At 40.4% G+C, this 18,885-nt stretch overlaps 1 protein-coding gene across 3 annotated transcripts in view; it reads left to right on the top strand.

The window, feature by feature from the left end:
• The window catches only part of VAV3 (vav guanine nucleotide exchange factor 3), a 427,744-nt gene that overhangs the window by 276,450 nt on the left and 132,409 nt on the right, over window positions 1-18,885 (top strand). For all 3 annotated transcript variants that reach the window (XR_008380216.1, XM_053591975.1, XM_053591974.1), the window contains exons 16-17: window positions 11,946-12,047; window positions 12,352-12,452. Coding sequence is in view for 2 of the 3 variants with exons in the window: in XM_053591975.1 (XP_053447950.1) it covers window positions 11,946-12,047; window positions 12,352-12,452 (203 nt within the window). In the remaining variant the exon portion in view is untranslated. The remainder of the gene's footprint in view (window positions 1-11,945; window positions 12,048-12,351; window positions 12,453-18,885) is intronic.

Genomic DNA, 18,885 nt, shown 5'->3' with positions numbered 1-18,885 from the left:
GCTAAATCCAGATGTTGGATGGTTAGGTTTAAATCTAAAATTTCTTTGCTCAGCTTCTTAGTGGAGGATCTGTCTAACACTGCCAAAGGATTTTTGAAATCTCTGACTATTATGGAGCTGGAGAAAATCAAGTTGCTCGTGTCTGTTAGAGTTTCTCTTATAAATTGAAGTGCATTCCGGTTGGGTGCATAAATATTCATAATTGAAATCTCATCATATTGAGTATTACCCTTAACAAATATGAAGTGACCATTCTTATTCTTCCTTATTTTTGTTGGTTTAAAGCCTATTGTGTCTGCAAATAGAATTGCAACACCTGTTTTTTTCTGATTACCATTTGCCTGAAATATGGACGACCATCCTTTCACCCTGAGTCTATATTTATCTTTTAAGGTAAGATGTGACTCTCGTATGCAGCAAATATCTGGCCTGAGTTTTTGTATCCAGTCAGCTACCTGTGCCTCTTTAGAGGACAGTTTAAGCTGTTCACATTAATGGAGAATATTGATAAGTCTGGTAAAATTTTGGGTATCGAGTTTTTCAAAAGTCCAGTGGACATTTTTAATCCTTTCGCCACAGTGGAAGTTGGAGTTTGATCAAAAGTTTCTGAGTGAGTTTACTTTTGTGGTAGAGGATTGGGCTGGTCATTATGGATGATAGGTCTGAGAATATCCTGAAGAGCTGGTTTGGTTATGGCAAATTTCTTCAACATATGAATGTCATTAAAGTATTTAATTTCTCCATCATAAATGAAACTCAGTTTAGCTGAGGATCCGGGGTTGAAAGTTATTTTGTCTTAGGAGATTAAAAGTCGAACCACCCTCTTCTGGCTTAAAAAGTTTCAGCAGAGAGATCTGCAGTCATTCTAGTATTCTTCCCTTTGTAGGTGATGGATTTCTTACCTCTGGCTGCTTTCAGAATTTTCTCCTTCATATTAACACTAGTGAAGTTACTTTGATATGCTGGGGGGATGTCTTATTTGGATTGAGTCATTCTGGGGTTCTGAAACTGTCTGCTACCTGAATTTCAGAATCTCTTGGCATGTCTAGAAAATTCTCTTTCATAATTTCATGGAGAAGGGCCTCTGTACCTTTCAAGGCTACTTCACTTTCAGGAATTCCAATGAGGTGGATATTAGCCTTCTTTGAATTATCCCAGAGCTCTCGGAGAGAATGAGCTGCTTTTGCTCTCCATTTCTCCTCCTCTTTGAGAGTTTGGGAGCATTCAAAAGCTTTGTCTTCAATGTCAGAGATCCTTTCTTCTGCTTGCTCCACTCTGTTACTGAGGGATTCTACTGTATTTTTCAGATCTTTGAGGGCTGCAAATTCTTGCTTCAGTGCATCAAAATCTTTGGTGGTTTTATCCTTAAATTCATTAAATTCTTGAGACAACTTTTGAATTTCTCCTCAAATTTCTAATTCTGACTTTTGAATTGCTCTTCGAATTTCTAATTCCAAATTTTCCTCCATTTTATTAATCTCGTTTGTAATCCAAATTCTGAATTCGATTTCTGACATCTCGGCCAGGTGTTTATGAATGGGATCTTCAGTTACATCTGCCATATCTTTCCTTGGATGGGTTGATATATTCTGGTTATTCATGTTACCAGAGTTTTTCTGCTGATTCCACCCCCTAATTATTTTACACTGTTTGACTTTTCCCCTGGAGCTTTGTTGAGGACCTGTACAGTGCTACGGCCTGAGAAACTGGGGACCTATTTGGTGTGGTAGGGCTAAGTGGTTCTGTCTTGTTTTCAGCTGGTCTGTGTTCGACCCTAGTGAAACAGTTACTCTGGGTTGAAGTCTCAGCTGTGGAGAAATACCAGCAATTAAGTTACCTCGCCCCCCACAGGCAACAGTTGGAAAAGGGTAATCAAATCTTCCTACAGCCACACACCCAGGGCACCACTTGAATAGTCCTTAGGCAATTGGCTCAGTTCAAAAGGTCCAAATCAATTGTCTCAGTCAGCACCTGTCTCAGGTGGGAGAGTTTCAAAGGTCTCTGTGAACTGGAACGCAGGGGTCTGGTGACAACTCAAATATGACTTGCTCTGGTGCTCTGTGAAGTTAGGAGGACCCACCCAGCAAATAGTTTAGTCTGGGAAGGTTGATGCCTCCTTCCCCACCTTGCACCTCTGTCACACCCAGTCACTGATAGCCCCGCAGGGCTGAGACCCAGTTGCCTCCAGTGATTAGGTGCACTAGGGTTTTGCACCTGCCTGAATCACAAGGAAATCTATATCTGCTCAGTCAGGCTGCTGCACTATGCCTCTGTCCAGCAGGGGGCGGTGAAGTCTGACAACCTCGGGCGCTTGATGGAGGCTGGGGGTGTTCACTCATTTCCAGCCCCGCCCCATATTGATGTTACTGACAGAACAGAACAACTTTGTGGGAATTTGTTTCTTTCCCTGCTAAATTCCTCTGCACAAGAGAAGCTGTTTTGAGTTCCCAGAACCTGCGCCTCAGGCCCTGTTCTTTACTCTTGCAGGTTTGTATTCGCAGCACGGTTAGCTGTCAGCTCTAGCCTCCTGCCTTCCTTTGTCTATAGGCTGATGATCCCCTGAGGGCAGGGTGCGTCGTAGGCTCAGTAAAGTGGTCCTCTGGGTCAGCCCCGCCCTGGGAATTTCCCGGCTCTACGCATGCATTTTCTAGTCCCTGTGCTCCACCCAGGTCGGTACCGCCACAGGGAAACCCTTTACTCACGGGGCCCGTGTTTCAGTCCCAGATCTGTCCATGGTGGTTGCCATCTGAGAAGATGCCCGGCCCCTCTGGTTGCCCAGGGAGATAGGGGTTGTGGCTTCAGAATATCTGGGGATGGGCCCTATTGTTGCCAAAAAGGCTGCTGGTCTGTGCCTCAGGGCACTGCCACTCCAGCGTGATTCCCTTTCAGCTGACTGTCGTCTCCTCTCTCCCATGCTGCAGAATCAGCACTGACCAGCTACAGTCCAGGCCCTGTCCACACCCCTTGGAAAATCACCCAAGAATCTGGACTCCTGGAGGACAGACCTCCAGACCTCAAAGTGAGAGTAGAGGGGAGTGCTGGGAGCTCAGAATTGCAGGTCAAAACACCAAACTCATTGAGACCAAATGAGCAAATAAACAGATAGAAAGGCTACCAGACACACAAGCCCACAGATGCACAAACAATCAGAAACACATAGACATACAGATAACAACAAAAAAAACAACTATAATAAAAATAATGATAATCGTAAAATAATTGGAAAAGTAAAAAATGTACAAACAAAACAAACAAACAAAAAAATCTCTAAAAATCTGATGTAAGCACTCTCAGATACCATAAGAAGGAAAGAAGAGGACGGGAGAAGGGAAAAAAAAGTGTTGTTCATAAAAAAGTTAAAAAAGAAGAGAAAAAATTAAAAATGGAAAAAATAAACATAAAAAAATAATAAAAATTAACAGTAGCTCCTCCAAGAAAATGATGAGAAAAAAAAGGCACCAACCACAAAAATATTATTCTTGTTTATATGTAGAAATATACATCTATATGTATGACGTAGGGATCAATTTAGGAATATATTTATAATGCAATATACTTTCTGGACACCAGGTAGCGCTGTGAGTGGTTCCTAGGCTTATACCTGATTCACAGTTTATACTGTTAACACAGTAACCACCCTACCTAGCCAATCCCCATTTTGGAGTTTCTGTAAAAGTTTATTACCTAATTGTTGTGCAACCTCAGCTGCTCTGTTCCAGACAGCAGTCCTATCCGACCTCCCAGCTCAGTGCAAGAGTCCACGCTTCACAAATCTTTCCACTCTGCTCCCATGTTCTTTTGTAAACTGGCAACTGCAATCGGCTGTGGGGGAGGGTGCTGGCTGCTGCTGGGTCTTGCTGCTGCGGTCTCCCACAGCTGTGGCGCACAGAGACCTTATACTCAGTTTTTGTGGTTCAGAGTCTCACTTTTGAATCTGGACTTTCCCGCCAGTTCGCCTCGCCGCACAGCCTGAACTGCCAGCCCACACCAATATTTCCTACCAGGAATGGTCCGGTCTATTTAATCACTCCTGTTGTTCTGGGGGAAGGTGTCCGCCATTTCGGACAATTCAAAATGTCTCTGTGTGTGTTTATTGAAAGGAGTTGTTTTGAATTTATAAATTAAGTTGGAGAAAGTACGTGTATTTGTAATGGAATATTGTCTTCTAATTTGGCTATTTGCTGTGTGGCTTTTATTTTCTGAATGCTTTTTATTTCCCTCAGTTAATTTTTAAGTTTTATTGATATAGAACCTAAACATTTGCGTTAAGATTTGTTTTAGACATTTTTGTGCAGAAAATACCTCACACAGTAGACTTGAATTTGCTTTCTTTAGAAGGATCTGCTTATAGGGTTGGCTGGTCCTTGCCTGGCATCTGAGAACTTGACTTCTGAAATGTTCCCAGTGGTACAAAGTGATAAGGTAATTTTCTGTGCCAGAGCTACTGAACTTCATCATGCCTGCCTGCCTGGACTGTTTTTTTTCTTTTTTTAAGAATGCAATTTGTAGTGAATGCTCACTTTTCTTCTTGAGGTTTTTAATGATTTTGGCTGATCATGCAAGTAGAGCCAAACTCTTGAACTGTGAGTCTTAAGGGTATTCCTAGGCAGAGGCTCTGTACACACTGTATTTCTCTGCTGGACAACATTAGAAACTTTCAGGTGAATTTTTCCAGATGCCACTTGATGAGTCTTTATCTCCTATTACATTTAGTTTTCAGTTACATCCCTTAGCTTTTCCCAATAGTCCAAGTAATGTCATCTCCAAATGATAATTCTGTTAATTTTTTTCTTTTTTTTTGAGACAGAGTCTCACTTGATCACCCTTGGTAGAGTGCCATGGTATCTTAGCTCACAGCAACCTCAAAGTCTTTGGTTCAAGTGATTCTCTTGCCTCAGCCTCCCAAGTAGCTGGGACTACAGGTGCCTACTATAACACCCAGCTATTTTTAGAGATGGGTCTTGCTCTTGCTCAGGCTGGTCTTCCGGCCTGTGAGCTCTGGCAATCCACCTGCCTTGGCCTCCCAGAGTGCTAGGATTACAGAAGTGAGCCACCATGCCCAGCCTAATTCTGTTCATTTTTAAATAATATTTATTCTTCACATTAATTTTTCTTGTCATGTTACTTTGATTAGGTCTTCCAGAACAATATTGAAAAATACAGTTGACTTCAGGAACTTTAATATAATTGTGATCGTCTTTTACATAAGTATGTTTTCTGTTGTCTTTAGTCTGATATTCTTTGTCATAGTGAGAAACTATTCCTCAACATCTAGCTTAAAGTTTCATCAGAAGCACATGACATGTTTCTTTAAATGACTATTTTTGGTATCTTTTGAGATGACCTAATTATTTTTTGGTTCTTTACTAAGTAATGAATTGTTACATAAATTGTAAGAACCTTATTTAAAAAGAACCATATATAAGTTTATGTCCTGAAGATAACAGAGCATCCATATTATTTTATTATTCTTTAATTAAATCATAGCTGTGTACATTAATGCGATCATAGGGCACCATATACTGGTTTTATAGACCGTTTGACACATTTTCGTCACACTGGTTGACATAGCCTTCCTGGCATTTTCTTAGTTATTGTGTTAAGACATTTATATTCTACGTTTACTAAGTTTCACATGTACCCTTGTAAGATGCATCCATATTATTTTAAATAATTTTAAAGCCTTGCTTTGGAAAGGAGATTAACTTAAATAGTACTGCTTATAGTAATTTATTGCCACTTAAATAATAGAGGTTAATAAGAGGATGCAAGAAGACCTGTGTCCATTTTGTTATATATTATGGAGAATAAAATAATAAATAGAAATATTAAGATTGTTCATAATTTTCTGGAAGGACATTCACAATAAAGGAATCTGTATTTGGCACCTATTTGGTAAAATGTGTATTTTCTGAATTTTAGCAAACCACATACATAGCTGTGTATGTGTATATATTACATATCAGTGTAAAATTTGGGTGCACAAAAGTCTGTTCCATTCAGACAAATTTTTCTTGAAGCACTGACATCTGTTTCCAGCTCTTTTATCTTTACTTTCAGTGTAATATGATGAAATAAACTACTTACATATTTTACATAATCATCACAATATCTGAGCTAGTGATACTTGAATGTTAATAGTACCGACAGAGCATGAGATAGCATGATGTCATCAATTAATTCTCATCTAATTTCCTCTGTAATTAGTTATGTCCATTCTAAATTATTTCATTTTGCTAGTATTGGCTTCCTATATTCTATAAGCATTTGCTAAAATGTTATCAGGACTTAAAAGTTTATGGTTAAAAAAGAGAAAATGTTAATTTTGTACACACAAGTTTTAAAAATAATGACTATATTACTACACTATCATATTACTGAAATATACTGTATCTCTGAGGCACATAATCCTTGTAAAAAGATGAAATATTTTCGGATAAAGGGAGCATATATGTAAACAAACAAATTATAAAATTTAATTGAAATTCAGTTAATGCTTTTCTTCAGTTTCTTTCATATAGGAGTTAACATTTTTGTAATTTCTTTTTTTTTTTTTTGTAAAAATGTCTTTTCTCTTCTTTACTCCCTGCAACTTTCCATCTGATAACATGGCAAAGAGCAGCCTTTTGAAAACAAGTGAAGACAATGCCACCATAAAAGCCTATTTTCCTGATTTCCCTCAACCATATATCTAGCAGTTAATTTTCCTGGTAGAATGCTTGATGACTATAAAGAGGAGGCAAGTTGAAAAGAAGACCTGGCCCCTGTTCTCAAGCACCACATAGGCCAGCAGGGAACTGGACATGCAAACATTTTCCATGCTATGGTGATTTCTTTTAGGGCTATGCAAAGTTGGTGAGAACCTAGGAAGTCTGTTTAACTTAGCATCAAGTGTCAAGTAAAGTATTACAGAGGTTGATGGACCTGAATTTAAGTACTGCTCCCACGCCCTCCTTAGCTAAATGGCTCCACTCACCCTATCTAATGTTACTTCTATTATGGCTGTGTTAGGGTTCTCTGAAGAAACACAGCCAGTGGTGCATGTGCCTATGTGTGTGTGTATGTGTACACAAAGGTAAGGAACTTGAGTTTTTCAGAGATATTTTTAAGATCAAATCAATAGAAATTGGGGAAAGGAGAAATTAGAGCAGAAGAGAAGTTAAGAGAAAAATTATCGTGTTTTATAGATTATAGGAGGGAAAGGGAAGAATTCATTGTGACCCTGAAGTTTCTAGGGTGCAAGATGGAATAAATGGATCAGACTTGTCAGAAAAGGCGTGGAAGTTGAGTTTTGTGTGTGCTTCATTTAACACACCTGCGGACCAATGATGGGAAAAGAGGCCCAGGCGAGGGCAAACGTGTGGTCCTCAGCCTCGAGCCTGCGGATGAGCCAGGTGAGGGGAGGAGGCCACCTGAGGAGATCACTCAGGGTTGTAAGATGCCCCGAGTGTCCGAATTCTTTGTCCTATAAATATGTGATTGCCTGAATAATCGAGTTAGTAATGGGCTCTGTGCAAAAAAAAAAAAAAAAAAAATGAGAAGATTTTATTGAGAAATCTACAAGATGCAATTGAAGTTCCCAATAGTAAGTTGTCATATGGTAGGGCAGATTATTAAAACAGACTTCTTTACACATAACTGTGTGACTAACCAAGTGAACTACTGTATTTGATTCTCAGTTCTGATCTCTACACGGCCTGTCTCCACAATTGGTCTCACTACATCCATTCTGCCTCACTCTGAGGAAATCTCTACATAGTGGCCATTAAGATTTGTCACCTAAATATGATGACAATCTCTGTGTAAAATCTTACCCCTTTCTTTGGCTCCTGCCAACCTTTCTATCCTCATCCATGTCTCCCTTCTTCACTCAGGAGGCTCCAGTCAAAGGAGCCATCTGGGCTTTTTCTCATGTCTTCTCCTGAGTAAGCCCGCTTCTTTTTGTACTTAATTATATATGGATTCCTGGTCCCAAGGAGACTGAGCATACACCAGCCCTCCTGCCGAAAATTCCCAGGAGAATGAGAATCCTCTGGGATACTTGGTATAGACTTACCAATGGACTCTTGCTCACACAGTACTATCATGATGACACCGTTAGTACAGGGATTTGGACTCAGCACTCCATGAATTGTAGCCAACACTGATGGAACACCAACTCTGGAGCGGGCACTGTTCTAAGCAGTTTACATATATTACCTCACTTGATGAGTTTGGCTTTATTAGTATTCCTGTTTTATACTTACTAACTTGCCTGAGGCCGCACTGCTACTGATTTGCAAGTTAGGATGGAAGCCTGGCTAGTCTAATTTCAGATTCCTGCCCTTAACCATGCTTTTATATTCAGTTGTGCCTCAGTAGCAGTTTCAGGGTCATAGAGTTAACTTTTATTCTTTAGCATTTGAGTCTAGATTTTAAAAATAATATGCAATTTTAGGTTTAAAAAATTGAAACAATCCCTTCCTACTATTCTATGTTACCACTTCAAGTTTCATCCTTTAAGGCAGTTACTGTTAAAAATATTTTCAGAACTTTTTTCATCAAAAGATTTTTTTAGAACCTCTTGGTGTGTTTGTGATCTTCCGTTCAGCTATTTGTCTTCTGAAAAGCCAGCTTATTCCTAGTTAGTTGTCAAAGTTTTAAATACAAATGGTCCAAGCATTCTCTCTCCACACACACACGTATTAGGAGTTGTACACAAGTCTGTATTATATTGTTGTTTTTATCACATTAACTGCCACATAAATCATGAACTATTTTTCAAGTTTTCACATTTCTAATTTTCAAGTTTTCCTATTTTTTTTAATGTATGTTTTTGGATTCTTTTGCTTTTGAGATTTTTATTCTATTTTCATAATAAAACACACTGTGCCCTCAAGAAAAAAATTTCCTTTTTTTTTTGTTACGGCAGGCAATGTGTTAAGCATAATGTGGTTTGAAGAAAGGAGTTCCACTTATGGCCAAAGCAGACTTCTAAAACTAATTAAATTCTTATCTGTTTGGGACCCATTTACATGAGATTCTGCCTGAAGGAGACCTACTTTTATTTGAAAACTCCAGGCTGATGAATTCTTTGAATTGCCAGGACCGAAATTGTTATTTGACAATTCATCTATGTCTGTATCACCCTGATGCTTGAGACAAAGGAGCCAACAGCTCTTCCTGACTGAGGAAATTGTTTTGTTGTGTTGTGTTTTTTGAGAAAGTGTCTCACCCTTGCCCTGAGAAGAGCACCCTGGGGTCACAGCTCACGGCAACCTCAAACTCTGGGGCTCAAGCAATCCTCCTGCCTCAGCCTCCCAAGTAGCTGGGACTACAAGCACCTGCCACAATGCCAGGCTAGTTTTTCTATTTTTCATTAGAGACAGAGTTGCTCTTGCTCAGGCTGATCTTGAACTTCTGAGCTCAGGCGATCCGTCTGCCTCAGCCTCCCAGAGTGCCGGAATGACAGGCCTGAGCACTGTGCCCATTCAGGAAATGGGTTTTGAGGCACCTTTCAGTGGATGGCTTTATCCACTCAAGAAACAAATGTTTTTTTGAACAAGTTAAAGAGAGTTTTATTTCTAGATCTTTATGTTTTCTGTATTCCTCCTTCCCTGAAGAGGAGCTCTATAATTTCTAATCAGGAATGCAAAAGTGCCTCTGTGGAAACGGTGGTTCTTTTTAGCACAAAGCAGAACATTTTCCTAAAAAGTGAGGTCATAGGAGCACAGAGCAGAGCAATCCCAGATGGCACTGATATTTGATTTCATTTTTAGCACGCTCATAGGCAGCAGATGGATTGGAAGGCTGACCTCGGTGACACTTCTGCATCACTGCCTGCTACTCCAATTGCCTTTGAGAATGTTTTTTCATAAGGCCTCTCCTGGTACCCCAGAGATTGATGCCTGGCCGCCTGCCTGTGTTCCGCTTCATTACTCCAGGGCTCTGTGTGCTGGCGGGTTGCAGTATTCTATAGAAGGGGAAGTCCTCGCCCATCAGGAGCGCACACTTCCTACCATCTTTCAGACTGGTGTAACATCGTAGGGTGCATCATCTCAGCTTTCTAGGGGACCTCTGTATCTGTGTTTAACTTCTCCTATTCTACTTTTTCTGCTTTCTTTCGTGACATGGCTAAATCAAGAATCATGTAAAAAATCCTCCAGAATTGGCAAAATCTGTTTCCAACATGCCTACGAAACCCCCAAATCTAATTAATGTGAATATTGCTGGTTTCCTCCTGGAACTATAGCTTCAGAGCCTAAGAGCACAGACCTGGGTTAGATGCTGCCATTTCCTTTCCTTTAAGAGTAAGCTGTAGTTTTATAGCAGTGTCCAACCTACACCCTGGGGCCACATGCTGATTTTGTGAGGGTGTTTTCTGCTTATCTGTGGTGTCACATATCACAAAAAGTATGCATGGACCCTTTTTTTTTTTTTGCTAATCAGCTTTCCTTAGTGTTTGTGTATTTATAAACATGTGGCCCCGAGATAATGCTTATTCTTCTAATGCGTGGCAGAGAAGAAAAAAGGTTGGAGACCCCCACCCCTTTAGAGTAAGCCCCAGCTTCCTTGTTTGTGAACTAGAGATCCCGTTAGTGCCAGGCAATTAGGACTGACGTGAAGATTAAATGAGGTAGTGAATGTCACAGGGTCGTCACAGTATCTGGCACGAAGCAAATGTACAATGAATATTAGTTTGCAGTACATAGAATAACTCCTTGTTGTATATGTGTATAAAAGACAATGTAAGTGATAAACCAGTTAGGTTTTTTATTTGGAGCGTGAGAAAGCGAACTATTTGTTAAGGAAGATATTTTGAGATAGAATCTCACTTGGTCATCCGGGATAGACTGACATGGCTCCTCAAACTCGTGGAGTCAAAAGATCCTCTTGCCTCAGCCTTCCAAGTAGCTGGGACTACAGGCACCTGCCACAATGTGCAGCTAGCTTTTCCGTTTTTAGTAGAGACAGAGTCTTGCTCTGGTCAGGATGGTCTCAAATTCCTGAGCTCAAGCAATCCACCTGCCTCAGCCTCCCAGAGTGCTAGGTTATGGGTGTGAGCCACCACTCCTGGCAAAGGAAGAATTTTTTTTTTTTTGAGACAGAGTCTCACTCTGTCACCCTTAGTAGAGTGTGGTCGTGTCACAGCTCACAACAACCTCAAACTCTTGGGCTTCAGCGATTCTCTTGCCTCAGCTCCCAAGTATCTGGGACTACAGGTGCCCGCCACAACGGCCAATTTTTTTTTTTTTTTGTAGTTATTGTTGTTTAGCAGGCCCTGGCTGGGTTCAAACCTCCCGCTGTATATGGCCGGTGTACTAACCACTGAGCTGCAGGCACCAAGCCATAAAGCAGTGGTTCTCAACCTGTTGGTTGTGACTTCTTTTTAACAATGAAAATACACTGCGGCATTAGGAAGGTTGAGAACCGCTGCCTTAAAGGAAGATATTTTTAGTGATTATATGGATGCCTTATAAACTTTCTATAAAACTATTTTATTGCTTTTCATAACAATTACATAATCCATATATCCATGTAGAGATAACTCTGGAAATTTGGCAACCTCTTCCCCACCCACCACCCCTTACCGGCTTGTTTGTAATTCAGGGATGTGGCTACAGAAAAGAAACGGTCACTCAGCATGAAGATCCGGCAGCTTTTGTTTTGTCCCAGGCAGGCTGACCTGCGTGTCCATCCCTCAGAGTTCTCTGGGAACACTCAGTTCTGAGGAAGGTTAGGTTGCCCATGTCTTTCCACATCGCGGGTTCCACATAACCAGATTTTGGTGCTTATTTTAAAGCACAGCATGCTTTGGGCCTAGGAAACATTACATATTTAATAGCCCTTTTGTTCACATTAGATCTCTACCCAGTGGAGTTTTGATGAATTTAGGTTTTAGATGCCTCTACTGTTGCTTTGTTGTGAAACTTGCTTTAGGAAGTTTTTCTGTTCCCTTTTTATAGATCTAACATAAGGCCAGACTATGCAGACTCCAATTTCCATGACTTCAAGATGCACACCTTCACTCGAGTCACGTCCTGCAGAGTTTGCCAGATGCTCCTGAGGTAAGCTTGCTCAGTCTGGATTTTCGGTTTAAGGGAATTGGTGTAAGTGCTAAGTGTTTCAGACTTTTCTGGCCAGGATGCTCTTAAGTGGGGATTTTGCCTTAACATTTGGATCCATTAGACCCTTGCTAAAGCCTTCTTTTTGGACAGACCCTTCGGAAGCCCCCGGGAGATCCTCTCCCTCCGCTGAGGTGTGCTTTGAATAGCACTGTTGATATCTTTTCTCTCCTTTCTCGCACTAATGATTTCATATAGGCAGAATTTAGCACATTTTAATATATCACTCTCTAATTTTACCTTTCAGAGGAACATTTTATCAAGGCTATTTATGTTTCAAGTGTGGTGCGAGAGCGCACAAAGAATGTTTGGGAAGAGTAGACAATTGTGGAAGAGTTAATTCTGGTGGTAAGTCAAGTTTATTGTTGTGATTCTGTTTTTAATGAGGACATAAAATTTGCTAAACCTAATTAAGGCCCAATTTACTCTTAATATGTGTTTGTTGTAACATATCTGCTTTTGAAACTCTCATTTATAAGCACAATTAGAAAATTGCTTAATGTCTATGTGACTTTTTTTCTATATGACTTTGCTTTAAATTGTTTAAGAATCTGGGTGACTTTTATATGTACTTTGGAGGCCAAGGTCTTCAAGAAGGGCTCAAAGGGTTTCATGTCATTTGATCAACAACCCCAAGCCCTAAATATATCATTAAAATGGTGCAAACATGGGCAAAACAAAGTCAATGGAGTAGTGAAGACAATGCAAGAAGAATACATTCTTCATTTCTCTCTTTAGTTCCTAAATTTCTTTTTAATTCTCGTAGATATTTAGCTCAGAACTGCCAATGGGTACTAAAGTAAACATCACACAGACTAATTCACAAATTAATGAATCGAATACATTGTCATTTTTCAGCATTCAACAAAGAGCATCCATCCTTTGGATTTTATGTAAATATTTTCCCCTTTGTTTTTAAAATAACACTCCATGGTTGTTGCATGAGCTGATTTCTAAGACTGTTGGCAATTATGCATTCAGGAGCCTTTGCCCTTCTGCACTCTTCTTGGGCTCCCTTCCTTCTCTTTTTTTTCTGGCCTCTTTATTCTTTCTCTTTCTTCTTTTTTCTCTTTGTCCTTTTCCCCTGAGTTGCTCTGTGTTTTTTTTTTTTCCCATAAGACCTTTCAAAATCAGTAAAACTTTTGAACACAAGAAAGGATCTTTAACAACTTCAGTTCAAAAGGTAGCCATGTCAACCTTTGATTTTCCCAAAGGAAAAGGTGGACATTGAATTATTTTGGATAATGTGAAGAAGAGTAAAAAAAGAGAGAATAGCTGATTTCAGACCTGAGTTCAGAAAATGGGCAATTGTAGGAATGGTGGATCCTGCTAGAGGCCTGAGATCATAGCACATTTCCGCTCACTGTGCTCCTTCAGGAGACGTTTTTAAAGGGCCCCATGTGCCATCCTCTGCACTGGGCATGAACAACTGCCAGGAGGAAGGTCTTGGCTGTGGTCAAGCACCTGCTCTGTGCCTGTCCTGCCCAGGTGCTCTGCTAGGCATCTTTTTGCAGGTGTTCATTGGGACTTCAGAACAGCCCTTCCCCTTCACTGACTGGGGTCAGAGGGCTTATACAACTTACTGAAGGCCTATTAAATAAACTTACCTCCGTCTGAAGGTCAGAAACAGTGAACAAGGATGTAAAATCTAATAGAAGTACAAATTATTACATAATTGTAATAATTATGTAATACATAATTGTATGTCTACCTGATAGAATTTATCACTTTTTATTCTTTGTATGACCCATCTGTTGGTCTCTTTGGGGACAATTAACATGTCATTTGCTCACGGTAGGCTAATGTTTTTATAAATCTCACAGCCCTGTCTTGTTGAAGTGCAGTCTGTGAAGAATGTAGAGTGATCCCATAGTTGACATGGTGGTTGTGTTCTAAAGGGAATAGTGCTAGGGAGTAGTCGAGAGTAAGCACAGGTGGTTGAAATCCTAGCTGTGCTATTTGCCAGATGTGTGAGCCTGGGAAATTTGCTTGAATATTGTGAGCTTTTGTTTTTTCCGCTTGAAAATGTAAATTAGAGAATTATTATGGGGATCCAGTGAGATAATATTGATGCTCACCACCATGCTGAGCCCAGACACAAAGGAACTCACTAATTTGACCCAAGATATTATAATGAAAAGTCAGGTTTTTTGTTTTTTTTTTTTTTGGGGGGGGGGAGTGTTTGTTTTGAAAAGCATGGCCTCTTCTATATTCTTATTGCTTTTATGATCTGATATACATGTGGATAGAAAAACTAATGAGCACAAGTTTGGGGTGATATTCAAGTATGACGTTAAAAGGAGCTAAAAATTTAAACTTTAATGTTATAAAAGTCAATGGGAAACAATTGGGAGTCCCTGGTCTAGACAAAGCATCATTTTCTAAACGTTGTTATACAATTCATTATGAAGCAGGACAGTTTTTTTTAAACTTCTGAGTTTGGTTTTGGAGTTTGAACATATTCCCTTGCTCTCCCAGCTCTCTTGCTTTGCATCCCGTGGCTGACCTCCATTCTTGTTCTAGTTTATACATCTGTGCCCTTTCTTTCTCTCTCTCCTCTCTTTATTTCCCTTTTCTGTTCAAGATTTTGAAGAGATCCGTGACACCGAATGCTTGTAGCCAGCTAGTGGTATGACGATGGTAGGAAGCTGCCTATGAGAGCTCTCTTTTTTGCCTTCGGATCAGGATTTTCTGAGTGGCCCTTATTAATAAAGGGGCCTTGTCCTCAGGGGGAGGAGGAAACTGTGTTACAGCTTCTTAGGAACCTTCTCTCCCCCACTTCCAAACAGGTGCCATCCGAGAGTTGGAAGTCCTGATATCCTGTTCTCAAACGTGAGCTGCTTGTACTGGTGTAGGTAGTAACTGCGTATAGAATGTAAGATGAGCTTGGTAGGTCTGATGTGAGTGTGGTAACATAGGTATCATTTTTGAGTTCATGGGCAGGCTAGACCTCATGGGCTGTTTTTCAGTCTTCCATGAATTTCAAAATTGGCTTAAGTCTTACACAGTTCTCTGTGTGGGCATCCAGGAATAATTTCTTGTAGCAGTTCTCCAATGTGGTTTTCCATGACTCGCATAGTAATGGGGGAAATGTGGGGGTTTGGAGAGCAGGAGGAAAGGACAAGATATTTCAGGGGCTGGAGGCATAGTTCATTTGAATATAGCTTTTGTATGGAGGAAATTGTGATATCATTTCAGGAAAACTTGACATTGAGGGAAATTATTCCAAAAGCCAGATTTAAAGCAAGTGTATAGAATTAATCTAAGGCAACCTCAAGTGTAGAGAGCAGGCTATGAGATGGCAGGACCTCCACAGCCTGGGGAACATGCAGGGAATTAACCCCCAACTGCTTCTCCTTCATTCCCCAAAGGGCCATATTTCTTTCTTCATGCTCCTTCTGCCAGAAGCCACTTAGCTCTTTCTTTGTCCAGTTAACTAGGCAGAGATCCTCATGATCTTTCCCTTCTTACTACTTGTCATCTGTCAACAAAGTTGAGTAGAAACCATTAACAAGATGATTTATCTTTATTAAAGTCATTTACATTTTCCTATTGTACTGTAAGACCAAAATTATGTCTTTTGTTTATGCTATTTCCCCATATTGTCTACGCTGCTTCCCACTGGACAACCCTGTACAGATAATATAAAATAAAGCTGATTTTGTGCTTTGGTGCTGGCTGCCGCCATCAGCTCAGTCAGTCCTCCTGATCCCATCTTTCATTTCTGTGTCTTCTCTTGTGCTGTATTTTCCTCATGTCCCACCAATTCAAGTCTGGTTTGCTCCTCCCTGTGCTGGTTCATGACACTCAAGTGTTTGCATAATCCATGTCCCCCAGTCATGGGTGAGTTCAAAGGGTAGCCATGTCAGAAGAGAGTCACCCCTTCTTTATAGAAATTTATAGCATCAGTACATAACACAGTCTACTGTATTTTCAAAAGACAATAAGAGATTCTGACTAGGTATGAGTCAGGAGTCTACTTTTCCAGAAAACTGTGACCAGTAGGAATGGTTAAGTTGTTATAAACATTGAATAGTTGGGGGGAGGCTTCCAAAGTAGGAAGCATGAAAAGGTTGGTTAATGGATACAAGAGTCCAGCTAGATAGGAGGAATAATTTCTAGTGTTCCACAGCATGATAGGCTAACTGTAATGAACAATTTATCATGTATTTTCACATAGCTAGAAGAGCAGATTTTCTATGTTCCCAACACAAAGAAATGATACATGCTTGAAGTGCTGAATATGCTAATTATCCTGATTTAATTATTACCTTGCATACATGTATTAAAATATTGTGCTGGTGTCCTGTAAATAGTATAATTATGTATTACTTTAAAGCAAAACTTTTTTAGAAGGGAGAGAGCATGCCATCTTCATTTAACAACAGACATATGTATAGAAGGGAGAGGTCAAGGGGGAAAGAGGCACCAGTTGTACAGAATGACAGAGTAAAATGACAGGGGTGAAAGGAAGGCTAGAGTCTTTCACTTTCCCTTTTAATGGCCAGATCTAGTGGTCATCACGTTTCAGGTCTTAACCTTGCTGGACTTTTCTGAGTCATTTAACACTGTAGACCATTCTCCTTTACATCCCATCACACCCCCCCTGGCATCCTTTAGAGATCTGCTTGATTTCTCTGGTTTAGCTACAAACTACACCCCTGGTAGATAAGCGTCCATCTCACATAAACCTCCTTTCCTGAAGCTGGATTTGGAATTTTTATCTTCTCACCTATTCTCTCCCAGGTATCTTGCAGTAAGCTCAAATTTCCCATAACTAAAACCAACCTCAGGAGCTGTGACCTGGGCTTCAAGGTCCATCATTCATTACACTCATCCAGACCTTCTGTGAACCTTGATTGCTTCCTCTTCCTCATCTTCATCCTCTTACCTCTTCTTCTTAGCTTTGCTCTTGAGTGTCTCTAGAATCCATCTGTAGAGTATTGCTATAGACAGAAAATCGCATTATCTCGTTTGGACAACTATAAAAGTTTCCTTACTTCCTGCTCTTAATCTCACTCCTTCTATAAATTTATAAATGGTCTTTATTAAAATCAAATCTGAGTATGTCACTCTTTGGTTTACTCTACTTTCCATTTTGTTACAGAATAATGCCCAGACCTCTCAACATGGCATACAAAGCTCTGGATCACTTTTCCAGTTGACTTGTACCACTCCCCCAGCCCCCAACCCATACACCACTACGTTTACTACTCACAGTTCCCCAACCACTTTTTTTCATTTCTATTTCTATGTATCTAAGTGCATTTTTGGTTTTCTGTTTTAATGTCTTTCCTTCTCTTGTCTGTTTGGTGAACTTACAATCATTTTTAAAAACTCAATACAGATGTCCCCACTTTGAAAACCTTTTCTGATATTCCCAGTGCCTGGGCTTCCTCAGCTTGTGAGTCCTCTGTGCAACCCTGGCATCTTATATTTACTTTTATCATAGCATTTATCATGTTTATTATCACTGATTCCATGTCTATTTCCTTAGATAGACTGGAAGCCTCGCAATAGCCTTTATTGCTATTTTGACCTCAAGGAAGATGAGTGGGTGGTTGACTAAGTAGGTGATCAGCAAACAGATGGACAGATGAATGGGCAGAACTGTGGTGCCCTAGATCTTCTGGGTCCTGAAGACCACGACAGCCTCAGAGATTGTGGGAGATTGTGTAGACTTTGGTTCCACCCTTGTAGAGACTAGAGCTTAACTGGATGGTGGAAAGGTGGAATAAAAACCATATCTGAATCTCTGGCTGGTACTTAAAGAATGATGAAAGAAAACTGGGGAGACCTTTTACATTGCTTTCTAGTATTGATGCAAGGAAAGGCTGATGCTTAGTCTCCATTGAGCATTAGGCCTTTAACAAGGGACACCTGGGTTAAGCTAATAAGTAGTAGGAAAATGAACTGGTTCACCAAACACCTGAGGACAAAAATACCCCTTCCTGGAGAAATCCACTCCCTAATTCAGTCAGGCTCATTTTTAGAATTCTTGCCTGGCTCTTACTGTTTTCTCTCCCCCAAATATGCTCTCTTTTCTCCTTACAGTTCCAAGGACCACCTTCTGTTTACTTCCTGTTCAAGCTCTTTGCCAATCATTAACCTCACCTTGACCACCTAATGATAGTCTGAATTAAATTGCATGTGGAAGTTTAGTTATTTGCCAGGGTTAGGCTGTGTTGGGGTAATTAACAATCTTCCAAATCACAGGGACTGTAACACATAAAAGTTTATTTCTCAGACATCCACTGTTGGCTGTAGGTTCAGTGGTCCACCAGAGCACCCTTCAAAGCAAAAGCTTGGGGATCCAGGTGGGCTCCATCGTATGTCTCCACAAACCCAACCCCCCCTACCTTCTAGGGTTGCTGATTTTTGGACACAGGGCCTGGAAGTAAGCAGTGGTACTGCTGATCACTTGGCTAAAACTAGTCACATGGCCTCGCCTTCATTACAAGGGAGGCTGGGCAGTGTAGCAGAGCACAAGGACTAGTCTGCATCTGTCTCTGCCATTTTTATCCCCCCTAGTAGATTATAGGCTCCTTCACTCTAGGAAAGGTGTTTCCCATCCTTTGAGTCTATTCCTTAGTACCAAGATCAAAGTAGTCTCACTTAACATCAAGCTGTTATTGCATTATCCTCAAATATGACTATTTCACCCCCACTACGCTCCTTACTGGTGTTACAGGATATGGCTAAATAGTCATTAATCTTTTGAAAATTCTCTGGAGACTTCTTGTAGAAGTTAGCCCTCTTTGGGTGTTATCCTCCCTGGGTT

This window comes from Nycticebus coucang, chromosome 5 (genome assembly GCF_027406575.1).
Source record: "Nycticebus coucang isolate mNycCou1 chromosome 5, mNycCou1.pri, whole genome shotgun sequence".
In the NCBI taxonomy this organism is placed as follows: Eukaryota; Metazoa; Chordata; class Mammalia; order Primates; family Lorisidae; genus Nycticebus; species Nycticebus coucang.
The sequence above is the reverse complement of the archived record's forward strand: the minus strand, read 5'-3'. Positions and strand labels throughout refer to the sequence as shown.